Source organism: Nannobrachium achirus (genome assembly GCF_963921795.1).
Source record: "Nannobrachium achirus genome assembly, chromosome: 5".
Taxonomy (NCBI): Eukaryota; Metazoa; Chordata; class Actinopteri; order Myctophiformes; family Myctophidae; genus Nannobrachium; species Nannobrachium achirus.
Genome location: NC_137814.1, coordinates 67,397,578 through 67,410,555, shown reverse-complemented (window position 1 = coordinate 67,410,555; position 12,978 = coordinate 67,397,578). Strand labels below are relative to the sequence as shown.

The 12,978-nt window shown below is 43.4% G+C and overlaps 1 protein-coding gene across 1 annotated transcript in view; it reads left to right on the top strand.

The window, feature by feature from the left end:
• Positions 1-12,978, top strand: part of LOC308285272 (uncharacterized protein) — a gene marked incomplete at its 5' end in the record, with an annotated part of 59,138 nt that overhangs the window by 35,149 nt on the left and 11,011 nt on the right. Inside the window, 6 exons of the mRNA XM_080725988.1 lie at positions 6,802-7,056; positions 7,179-7,439; positions 8,381-8,635; positions 9,075-9,341; positions 9,460-9,717; positions 10,150-10,360. Coding sequence (XP_080582114.1) covers positions 6,802-7,056; positions 7,179-7,439; positions 8,381-8,635; positions 9,075-9,341; positions 9,460-9,717; positions 10,150-10,360 — 1,507 coding nt within the window. The remainder of the gene's footprint in view (positions 1-6,801; positions 7,057-7,178; positions 7,440-8,380; positions 8,636-9,074; positions 9,342-9,459; positions 9,718-10,149; positions 10,361-12,978) is intronic.

Here is a 12,978-nt window from a genome sequence, read left to right as displayed (position 1 = left end):
CAATTGAGACAGCGGCCCCACTTCGGGTAAGGGAGAACGGTGCACTGCAAGCCAGCCCATAGAAAGTCATTGCAATTCAGCTGTGGTTAGCCTATATTAAAATAATCCTACACGAACTGAAGACTATATTGATTTAAATAAAAATATGTTTCCAGATGTATGGCCTGACCCTGACAACATATCTTCTTGTTTGCTAAATACATGATGTGTGTCACGTTTAATTTGCCACTTGAATGGGTTACCCATAATGTTAACAGAGAAGAGGGGAAAAGGCAGACACCAATGTTCCCTCTAATGTTTCTTTGGTCTGAGCAAACACTCCAACCTTCTGAGCACAACTTGAGCACTGAAGAGCAACATATGTCGAGTGCACGATATATAGTAGGTATAGCCTACTACGTCAGTGCGTCAAGTCATGTCAAGTTATGGCTTATTCAAATTTAATTACAGAATAAGTAATAGCGGTTCGACTACTGTTAAGAAACTGTAGGCTACTATTAGGACTGTTAAATTTAAAAAGACGGGGAAAAAAGGGTTTTATATCCATTATTATTCATTAGGCCTACAGACTGATTTTCCCCCTTGGGATAATAAAGGTATCTATCTATCTTATATAGTAGGCCTATACACATGTTGACAACATGTTGTGTAAATACAATACAAACAATGGGCCTAAATATGAGTCTACAAAATAACAATACATTGACATATTGACATTGACACGTCTAAAGAAGGTTAGCCATCGCTAAGAAGTGTCATTATTATGAATAAAATACAGTCCAAAGCATTATAGCATTATAGCAAAAGCTATCCCAGGGACCCCCATAAGATAATATTTGTATGGCTTTAGCAGTGATTCCCTTTTTAATGTCAAAGACCCCCTATTTGACATGCATTAGGCTATGGACCTCCATTTAATTCTATCAATGAGACCCCATTTATTTTGTTATAAAATCAAGTTAATTAATTTAACTCTGAGTGTGTGGTTCCATGTGTACACTCTGAGTTACATAAGGGTCCATTTGGTTCCTAACTTTTGCTGGGGACCCCTGGAACTACCTCAAGATCCCTGGGGGTCCCCGGACCCACTTTGAGACCAATGCATTACGGCCGGGACTGGAGTTATTTTTGTTAACTCGTCGTGAAGGTGAGACGCCAAGCTCGATCGTCAGCTCCAGAGAAACATTGCAGTTTATATAGTTCATACCTGGAAGCTGGAGGAGTAGTGTGTACTGAAGGTCTAATCTCTGCTGTGCACAGGCGGGGGACGTCTTTATGAAACTGCACATTACCAACCATGGTCCTTTGAGCTTCTGATACGTAATGCAAAGCACATGCGTTTGTTTTGTTTTGGTAGCCTGCCCTACAGCCACGATGTTGCTAACGTTAATGCACACATAGAAGATGTGAGAAAGTTTTATGACGGCGATAAAACAATAAAGTAGTCCTAATAAGTCTCTGTTTACCACACGTGCGTGCGTGCGTGTGTGTGTGTGAGAGAGATAGAGAGAGAGAGGGGGGGGGGGCGGAGGAGGCGAGCGACAATCGAGTCGAGAGACGGAGACAGCGAGAGCGAGAGGGAGATAATTTGGCGAGAGGGGGGAGGCACCGAAAGACAGAGAGAGAGAGAGAGAGAGAGAGAGAGAGAGAGAGAGAGACCTAGCGCTGTCTATGTTAAGCATATGCAGGCAGACAGAGACTGAGTACCACAAAATAATCAACAACGTTTCCCAAATCTATCAGCGTTAAATCTGCTGTGCGCTACAAAGATATGTCGTGCGCGACAGCGTCCTGAGTAGTGCGCAGACGCGCATGCGCGCAGCTTAGAGGGAACATTGGCGCGAGATTATGGATCCCACTGGGAAAGATGGATGGAAACGGCATAGAGCGCTCGTTTTCAGTTATTGTCCACGACATTGCAAGCGGCGCGAAGGCCAGCGGACCTTGGTCCTGCTCTTCGCGCCCGAGCGCCGCAGGCGCAAGTGCCCGCGAAGAGCGGGCCAGGGCTGTGGTGAATGCAATCGTTATATTTATGCCCAGGCCGTAAGGCCTGGGCAAGCGCACGATAAACGCAACGTTTGGTGCACCTCGCGCGGTCCAAGTGACTACAACGGAGCGCTCCCTACGTCCGGTTCAGCCAATCACAAGCTTCAAAAATTAGTCCAAGGCGTGGTTATCCATCTTTCCCAGTGGGATCCATAATCACGCAACATTGGCAGACACAGAACCTGTCGCTTTTCAGTGACATCACTGTCTTTACTGCTGTGCGTTTATGAGCGCCGACTTTGAAGATCACGACTTTTTCAACTACAGAATGGACTCTCCAGGTTAGTATTGATCCAAAAATAACCTGCAAGACTCCGTTTGGAAGAAGCAAGATGCGATAATTTTCCAAAAATAAACAGCCTAATTATACATGAGAGACAAGCTTATCTGGGTATTGAAAACCTCAAGGGATGCGTCCATGACGTGTGTACCATGCGACCACCTAAACTTAAGATTTCCAATGCTAGCACTTTTGACTCACAGATGAAGTATATTAAAGTATATTGTAGGTAGTGTATCAAGATGACAGATATGCCACTTTAAAAAGGCAAAATTAAGCTCATGGGACACTTTATTAGAACACAAAAAAAAAACGCTATGGCCTACGTAGTCAACCACTGAAATTATGTTATTTCACGATGCCTCTCATTGGGACTGCATTGGCAGCTGCAGTGCACCGTTCTCCCTTACCCAAAGTGGGGCCGCTGTCACAAGAGGGGGCGTGACTTTGTAGTCGCCCGTGTGTCTCTATCACACATGAGTTCTGGGCGGAGCCATTCATTGTTTGCGTGCGCGCGGCCCCAACAGGATTGGCTCGGAGCGGAGGAGGTTGCGCTCCAAGGAGCGGAGGGAAATCCTCGCTCCAAAGCCACTCAGACCCATTTCAAAAGACGCTCGCTCATGCTCACGTCAAAAGCTCCGCTCGCGCTCCGCTCACATGCTCTGATGCCCATATATGGAGATTTCTGATGTCATCAATCCAATGCCCTAACTGGCCCAAGAGCCTGCTTTACTCTGATTTACACCCTACCTTCCTCGAAAACGTTAATATTAAGTATATTTATGTATTGTATGTATATTAATAAAGGATAAAATAAATAAAATTGGCTAACGGTTTTCCCATTGGATGACGTCATCATGTTTTTTTCTTCAAGGGTTTTCCCATTGGATGACGTCAGCGCAGACACGCAGACATAGATTTCCCTACTTTATAGATAGATATGTATCCATATGCATCACTATATTGTATGGCCACACAGATATGGGCCATGACTTGGCCATCTGGCCAGTGATATATATCGATGACATCAGGGATCTTCATAACTGGGCAAAAAAGAGATTCTGGGGAATATCCATATATGGATTTTTAGATAGGTGATGTCACCTGTGATATCATCTGTTATGTCACAGTGACAAGGCAACCAACCAATAGACTGTAATATGTGTACTGACTGACTGACAGACTGACACGGAGACAAGCTGCTACATTTCTCATGGTATACAACAAGAGGTAGTACCGACAAAGCAATCTGATTGGTCGAATTAGCTATCTACTCGTGCTTCGAAAACGAGCATTACCGCACACCTAATCAAAAGGTAAAAAGAAAAAAAGAAAAAAAAAAACAATTTCTATCGAATATATTAATTAAGACGTGACTTATTCATTTATTTGATTTTGGGGGGAGGGGGAAACTGTTGTATAATCACAATATTCCACAAGAGGGCGTGCTTTACTGTGATTATCAGCATCCTTTCTATCCCCAACCTGGACCATAACATGGAGGTAACAGAAAATACCATAACTCTTGAAGTAAACCTGCAGAGATAAATTAACACATTTCTCTATATAATTCTGACCGAAGGAATTCTTAAAGTGTTTTTTTATGGGATGCCTAAAACATTCCCACACATGTAAACGATTACCTGACATGTTAATTTGTTACCATGGTAACCAAAAGCCCTGCACTACCACGGCCGGGAGTAAGCGAAATAATTATATTTCCCATCATATGCGGAATACTACATCTGGCGACTTCTGACGCCCATTGAATTGTATTCATCCAAGCTGCAGAAACAAGGATATATCTCAGCCTGTTTTCTATGGACCATAACTTACCCCCAGAAGCAAAATATGAGTTACAAATGTTAATACATATTTTCAAAGATTTGCACCCATTTTCACGACTTTTCAAAAATAGCAGATCTACAAGCTCGCTGTGAGCTTGTATAGGCCTATCTGCTATTTTTCGATTGCTAAAGTATAAAATAATTAAGGCCCCTCCACCTTGGGCCCTAGTAGCTCAGTCCCACTCCCCCCCCCCCCCCCCTCTTGTTGTACCTCTTGTTGTATACCATGAGAAATGTAGCAGCTTGTCTCCGTGTCAGTCTGTCAGTCAGTCAGTACACATATTACAGTCTATTGGTTGGTTGCCTTGTCACTGTGACATAACAGATGATATCACAGGTGACATCACCTATCTAAAAATCCATATATGGATATTCCCCAGAATCTCTTTTTTGCCCAGTTATGAAGATCCCTGATGTCATCGATATATATCACTGGCCAGATGGCCAAGTCATGGCCCATATCTGTGTGGCCATACAATATAGTGATGCATATGGATACATATCTATCTATAAAGTAGGGAAATCTATGTCTGCGTGTCTGCGCTGACGTCATCCAATGGGAAAACCCTTGAAGAAAAAAACATGATGACGTCATCCAATGGGAAAACCGTTAGCCAATTTTATTTATTTTATCCTTTATTAATATACATACAATACATAAATATACTTAATATTAACGTTTTCGAGGAAGGTAGGGTGTAAATCAGAGTAAAGCAAGTTGACCTGACAACAAGAAGACATCTTAAAATATGAGGGAAAACTAAATACCGGTATCAGGTAATTTATTTGTACAAGGAGAAATTTAGATTTCCTTTTCTGTTTCTTTCCTGAAATAGAGCCAAGATGTGGTTGAATCTTAACAACCATGGTTCCAAACTCGTTCAGTAACGAGTTAAGGCCACTAGGTGTCACCATGCCAAAAGGAGTTGTCTCGTCCCTGGACGAGACAACGAAGGGTTAACTGTACGTGCAGATGCCTGCCCTCTGAATGACCCGAGTCCATACGTCACCCCGTAGCAGAGAGAGAGAGAGAGAGAGAGAGACAGGGGGAAAAAAGGCACGAGCTGGTTGCATTGATTTCCATTCTACTCTGAAACATAAAAAAAAAAAAGAACGCCAGGGAAGCAGAGATCTGATTGTTTTCACGGCGGCACTTTACCGCGATGGTCGGCTCCCGTTTGGATTTTAGTTTCGCAAGCTTTTGTAAACAAAGGGATTATCTTCCTCAATCGTCAGTGGACACTCCCGTGCACACACACGAAGCTTCCGAGGCTCTTCAAAATAAAGCGTGAGTGAACGGCGGCAGCAGCAACAGCTAGAAATGTTAGAAACCTGAGCAGCCCATGTGTTAAAGGGCCACTTCACCTCTGGGACAACCCTATCTTATTTTATTGTTGTTTGGGACATGATGAACACAATTGTAGTATTTAGTTTTTAAAACGCATCACTGATGATGCAAAATGCATCACTAGTCATGCTGAAATACTAAAATATCTAAAAACACAGATACAGAAATAACTCAGGATTGTGTTGATCGTGTCCCAAACAACAATAAAATAAGATAGGGTTGTCCCAGAGGTGAAGTGGCCGTTAGGGTTGATACCCTCACAAAAACATGAACAAACTCCCCCCAGAATGACAACTAGAATCGTCAGAGACACACTGTGGTTGGCCAGATAGTCAAGAATTGGCGCGGGCGAGGTCGCATGTCACCCTGAGGTCGCATTCCACCCTCAGGTGTCTTACTAGTTATTGTTATTATTATTATTATCCTAAAAATTCACATGCACGCGCTTGCGCGTGTGTGCACCCCACTAGAGGTCTGAGGCGGGAGCGCACTCCCACCGGACCTGCAGGTCCCGTCGCAAATAGTAGCAGGCGGTCTTTTAATTCCTGCAGGCGGGAGCAGGCGGTCAAAATAAAGCCAGCGGACCCCGCAAAATCCCACACTCTCCCGCAATAAACGAGACATAGAGCTTATATCTATACTTTAGCAAGATGTGAACATGTAGAGAACGTAATTCGCCCTGCTGAGGACAACGCACGCGGCACGCACGTACAGTACGTGGACTGGAGTCTCTCTCTACTTCTTTCTCCCTCGCTCTCTCCCTCCGTGACTCCCGTCCCTCGCCCTCTCTCTCTCTCGCTCTTCCTCTCTCTTTCTCTCATTTGTTCTCACACTACTACTACTACCGTGACGGCGGGCAGGAGTGGTCAGAAATCATGCGGGAGCGGGCTGTAATGGGATAAAAAAAATTAGTCCCGCGCAGACCTCTACACCCCACCCCTAGCGACTTCCAGCTACTTCTGGGAGAGCCACTAACTACTGCCGTTACTGGGGAATTAGCAACACTGAAGTAATTGTATCTACTCTCTTGGTAGGCTGCAAATAACAAAAATGTATGCTTATCAACAGATAAATATCGGCTACTGCCATCGGTTAATGTCAGTTTTATTTGCCGATACTGATGACCGATAACAGCAAATATTGTCCAATACCGATGTGTGGCTGATTAATCGGACTTATTAAAAGTTAATTAATTGTTATTGTTCATTCCTAGTGAGCAATACTGTCTCCTATTCCTGCAGTTAATGTAGTGTCCATCATCAATCTTTATTCCTCCACAGACCCTCCAGAAAAGCCTTCAGTATCAGTGGATCCACCAGGAGAAGTTGTTGAGGGCAGCAAAGTGACTCTGACCTGCAGCAGTGATGCCAACCCACCAGTAGACTACACCTGGTACAGAGACAACAGATACATTTCCACTGGTCCTCAGCTGGTGAAAGAGAATGTGTCTTCAGCAGACACTGAGCAGTATGTCTGTCAGGGGGCAAACACACATGGATCACAGATATCACCTCCAATCTCTCTAGATGTTCAGTGTAAGCGGAATAAACTATTTTAGGTTCTTGTTCAGTAACACAACTACATCATTTGTTGAAGCGTGTTTCGTTTTAGTTTCAAAATGAGGGCTTTTAAAGTGACATAAATGTTTCTCCAACAGATGGTCCTAAGAAGGTCCTTTTGGCAGTAAGTTCACCAGGAGATGTTGTCAAAGGAAGCTCAGTGACTTTCACCTGCAGCAGCAGTGGATCAAATCCACCAATCCAGAGTTACATCATTTTCAAAGACAACGCTATAGTGGAACAGAGGAAGACAAAGACCATCTCTAACATCCAACCCAGTGACAGTGGAACATACAACTGTCAGGCAAAGAACAACATCGCTACAGTCAGTTCACCTGGAGTCACTGTTGATGTTCACTGTGAGTTTTTGAACGGTGCAAACCGCTCCTATGTTTCACTTCGTGTTAACCATGACGTCAGCACGGACCAATCAAAAGCTGTTCTGATCATGATGTCATGTGTTAAGCAAACAGAACAGACCAATCGATCGCAGGTTTGACAATAACGTCATGGACACAGAGACTTGCGATTGGTTCGTCAGTTTCACAACGCGTTAAACAAAACAATTACACATTATCTGATCTGTAATAGTAACCACACTTGCACAGATTGTGGTTATTGTCACAGGGCGCCAGGTAATACATAGCTCACATAAGCTTAAAACGTGTTTAACAAAAGAATTAGCACTGTTCACAACATTTGATTGGTCCGTGCTATGTTGACGTCATGGACAGTAGGGCCTTTTATGAGGCTGCTCAAACTCATACGAGCTGAACAATATCTTTGATCTGAGATAGTAACCACACTTGCACAGATTGTGGTTATTTGTCACAGGTCTCAGGTAACACAGCTCACATAAGCTAAACTCCTCCCTTTTGTTTTATAAACGACAAGAAGCTTCCTTTGGCAGGCAAAAGGTACTATGTCTCTCCTTAGGACCTCAAGTGTATAGAAAGATTTCAATCATTCTACGAGATTCAGGAGGTTCAACATTTAGGGTGATGTCTTCTCACCAAGGGTCTTCATAGAAATCTGCATGTTTATGACATTTCATTTTACTTTTTTCCATGTAGCTTGTAGCGTAGCTTACTACATTTCTTTAGGGATAGCTTCGCTGTAGCCATTTTTAATCAAGAGTAACTAGTAGTTTAGCTTACGTTTTCCAAGTAAAGCTTGCCCATCAATGTATTATTATTTGTTTTTGTTATTCACATGAATTATTGTTATTGTTCATTCTTAGTGGAAAATACTGTATACACAACAAAGTGTTATTTTAGTATACATGTTTATTCCTCCACAGACCCTCCGGTAATTCCCTCAGTATCAGTGGATCCACCAGAGGTTGTTGAGGGCAGCAAAGTGACTCTGACCTGCAGCAGTGATGCCAACCCACCAGTAGACATCTACACCTGGTACAGAGACAACAGATCTATCTCCACTGGTCCTCAGCTGGTGAAAGAGAATGTGTCAACTACAGACTCTGAACAGTATGTCTGTCAGGGGACAAACAAACATGGATCACAGAGATCACATCTAATCTCTCTAGATGTTCAGTGTAAGCGGAATAAACTCTTTTAGGTTCTTGTTCAGTAATAGCGTTGAAGCGTGTTTACTTTTTGTAAAACCTTTTTTGCAAAACAAAGCCTTTTCATGCTTTGTCTCACAACAGCATCGTCCTAAACGTCCAAAAGAATTAACTAATCAGACGTTCACATATTAAACTTCTTTTTGACGTCTAAGTGGGGTCATATTTCGACGTGATAATATTGGATCTGTTTTGGAGGTCTCTCAGACGTGCAGAAATGTTCGATGACAGATGGACTTGATCTGCTCCTGTTCTGGAGTTCTTAGAGATGTTTGCTAGGTTAGCTTAGCTTACTACATTTTTCAAGTAGCTTGCCCATCAATTAATTATTGTTATTGTTCATTCCTGGTGGAAGATACTGCATACACAACAAAGTGTTTTGAGTATATCAATGTTTATTCCTCCACAGACCCTCCGGTAATTCATTCAATATCAGTGGATCCACCAGGAGAAGTTGTTGAGGGCATCAATGTGACTCTGACCTGCAGCAGTGATGCCAACCCACCAGTACACATCTACATCTGGTACAGATGGTACAGAGTCATCTCATATGTCTCCACTGGTCCTCAGCTGGTGATGAACAATGTCTCTTCAGCAGAATCTGGACTGTATGTCTGTCAGGGGACAAACGAACATGGACCACAGCTATCATCACCTCACCATCTAGATGTTCAGTGTAAGCGGAATACACTTTTTAGGTTCTTGTTCAGTAACACAGCATCATTTGTTGAAGCGTGTTTAGTTTTTGTGTCATAAAGAGGGCTTTTAAAGTGACATAAATGTTTCTCCAAAAGATGGTCCTAAGAACGTCCTTTTGGCAGTAAGTCCACCAGGAGGTGTTGTCAAAGGAGGTTCAGTCACTTTCAACTGCAGCAGCAGTGGATCAAATCCACCAATCCAGAGTTACATCATTTTCAAAGACAACATTACAGTGGCACAGAAGGAGAAGTTTACCATCTCTAACATCCAACCCACTGACAGTGGAACATACAACTGTCAGGCAAAGAACAACATCGCTACAGTCAGTTCACCTGGAGTCACTGTTGATGTCCGTGAGTATTTAATTAAGATATACGTGTGTGTGTGTGTGTGTGTGTGTGTGTGTGTGTGTGTGTGTGTGTGTGGGTGTGTGTGTGTGTGTGTGTGTGTGTGTGTGTGCGTGCGCGTGCGTGGAGGGTGCCACAGCTGTGGAAGTCCTCCTGCATCGTCCCCGGTGCCTAAGAAGAGCCGCTCCTCGGTCCTCAACGACTATATACCAGCCTTGACATCACAGGTCATGAAGGCCTTTGAGCGTCTGGTACTGAACCAACTGAGACCGGCGGTCAGTTTGCTTACAAGGCTGACATCAGGGTTGGTGACGCCATTAGCTAAATGCTCCATAAGGCCTTCACCCACCTCAGAGCCCTGGGCAGTACAGTCAGAATCATGTTTTTTGATACGCACACACACATCTTATGCTTCATGTATGTCTCCATCTTGTCCAGCCCTGTTCTCCCCGTGTGGCAGACCCCAGTACATCAGACCTGAGCCTCATGATAATGCCAGGGTGGTGGGAGGCAGGCGAACCCATCCTGGGGATCATCCATGGCAGGCCTCCGTGCAGCGCAGAGCTAATGGTTCAGCTGATCTGTTCGAACACGCCTGTGGAGGAGTCCTCATTGCATCCTGTTGGGTTCTCACTGCTGCTCACTGCATGTAAGCTAAACTAAATTAACATGTGATGGTGATATGCAATGACAGAAAGAAGTGCTGACTCTGGATCTTTCTTGACAAAAAATCGTTAAAGCCATAATGAGTTTGTCATGAATTATTCCATCATGCTTAACCAACTCTATCTACTAGATCAGTGTAGTCCACAGACTACGGTCTTAACCAACTCTAACTACTAGATCAGTGTAGTCCACAGACTACGGTCTTAACCAACTCTATCTACTAGATCAGTGTAGTCCACAGACTACGGTCTTAACCAACTCTATCTACTAGATCAGTGTAGTCCACAGACTACGGTCTTAACCAACTCTATCTTAGATCAGTGTAGTCCACGGACTACGGTCTTAACCAACTCTATCTACTAGATCAGTGTAGTCCACAGACTACGGTCTTAACCGACTCTATCTACTAGATCAGTGTAGTCCACAGACTATGGTCTTAACCAACTCTATCTACTAGATCAGTGTAGTCCACAGACTACGGTCTTAACCAACTCTATCTACTAGATCAGTGTAGTCCACAGACTACGGTCTTAACCAACTCTATCTACTAGATCAGTGTAGTCCACAGACTACGGTCTTAACCAACTCTATCTTAGATCAGTGTAGTCCACAGACTACGGTCTTAACCAACTCTATCTACTAGATCAGTGTAGTCCACAGACTACGGTCTTAACCAACTCTATCTACTAGATCAGTGTAGTCCACAGACTACGGTCTTAACCAACTCTATCTTAGATCAGTGTAGTCCACGGACTACGGTCTTAACCAACTCTATCTACTAGATCAGTGTAGTCCACAGACTACGGTCTTAACCAACTCTATCTTAGATCAGTGTAGTCCACAGACTACGGTCTTAACCAACTCTATCTACTAGATCAGTGTAGTCCACAGACTACGGTCTTAACCAACTCTATCTACTAGATCAGTGTAGTCCACAGACTACGGTCTTAACCAACTCTATCTTAGATCAGTGTAGTCCACAGACTACGGTCTTAACCAACTCTATCTACTAGATCAGTGTAGTCCACAGACTACGGTCTTAACCAACTCTATCTACTAGATCAGTGTAGTCCACGGACTACGGTCTTAACCAACTCTATCTACTAGATCAGTGTAGTCCACGGACTACGGTCTTAACCAACTCTATCTACTAGATCAGTGTAGTCCACAGACTACGGTCTTAACCAACTCTATCTACTAGATCAGTGTAGTCCACAGACTACGGTCTTAACCAACTCTATCTTAGATCAGTGTAGTCCACAGACTACGGTCTTAACCAACTCTATCTACTAGATCAGTGTAGTCCACAGACTACGGTCTTAACCAACTCTATCTACTAGATCAGTGTAGTCCACGGACTACGGTCTTAACCAACTCTATCTACTAGATCAGTGTAGTCCACGGACTACGGTCTTAACCAACTCTATCTACTAGATCAGTGTAGTCCACAGACTACGGTCTTAACCAACTCTATCTACTAGATCAGTGTAGTCCACAGACTACGGTCTTAACCAACTCTATCTACTAGATCAGTGTAGTCCACAGACTACGGTCTTAACCAACTCTATCTACTAGATCAGTGTAGTCCACAGACTACGGTCTTAACCAACTCTATCTACTAGATCAGTGTAGTCCACAGACTACGGTCTTAACCAACTCTATCTACTAGATCAGTGTAGTCCACAGACTACGGTCTTAACCAACTCTATCTACTAGATCAGTGTAGTCCACGGACTACGGTCTTAACCAACTCTATCTACTAGATCAGTGTAGTCCACAGACTACGGTCTTAACTAACTCTATCTACTAGATCAGTGTAGTCCACAGACTACGGTCTTAACCAACTCTATCTACTAGATCAGTGTAGTCCACAGACTACGGTCTTAACCAACTCTATCTACTAGATCAGTGTAGTCCACAGACTACGGTCTTAACCAACTCTATCTACTAGATCAGTGTAGTCCACAGACTACGGTCTTAACCAACTCTATCTAGTAGATCAGTGTAGTCCACGGACTACGGTCTTAACCAACTCTATCTACTAGATCAGTGTAGTCCACGGACTACGGTCTTAACCAACTCTATCTACTAGATCAGTGTAGTCCACGGACTACGGTCTTAACCAACTCTATCTACTAGATCAGTGTAGTCCACGGACTACGGTCTTAACCAACTCTATCTACTAGATCAGTGTAGTCCACGGACTACGGTCTTAACCAACTCTATCTACTAGATCAGTGTAGTCTTAACCAACTCTATCTACTAGATCAGTGTAGTCCACAGACTACGGTCTTAACCAACTCTATCTACTAGATCAGTGTAGTCCACAGACTACGGTCTTAACCAACTCTATCTACTAGATCAGTGTAGTCCACAGACTACGGTCTTAACCAACTCTATCTTAGATCAGTGTAGTCCACAGACTACGGTCTTAACCAACTCTATCTACTAGATCAGTGTAGCCTTAACCAACTCTATCTACTAGATCAGTGTAGTCCACAGACTACGGTCTTAACCAACTCTATCTACTAGATCAGTGTAGTCCACAGACTACGGTCTTAACCAACTCTATCTACTAGATCAGTGTAGTCCACAGACTAC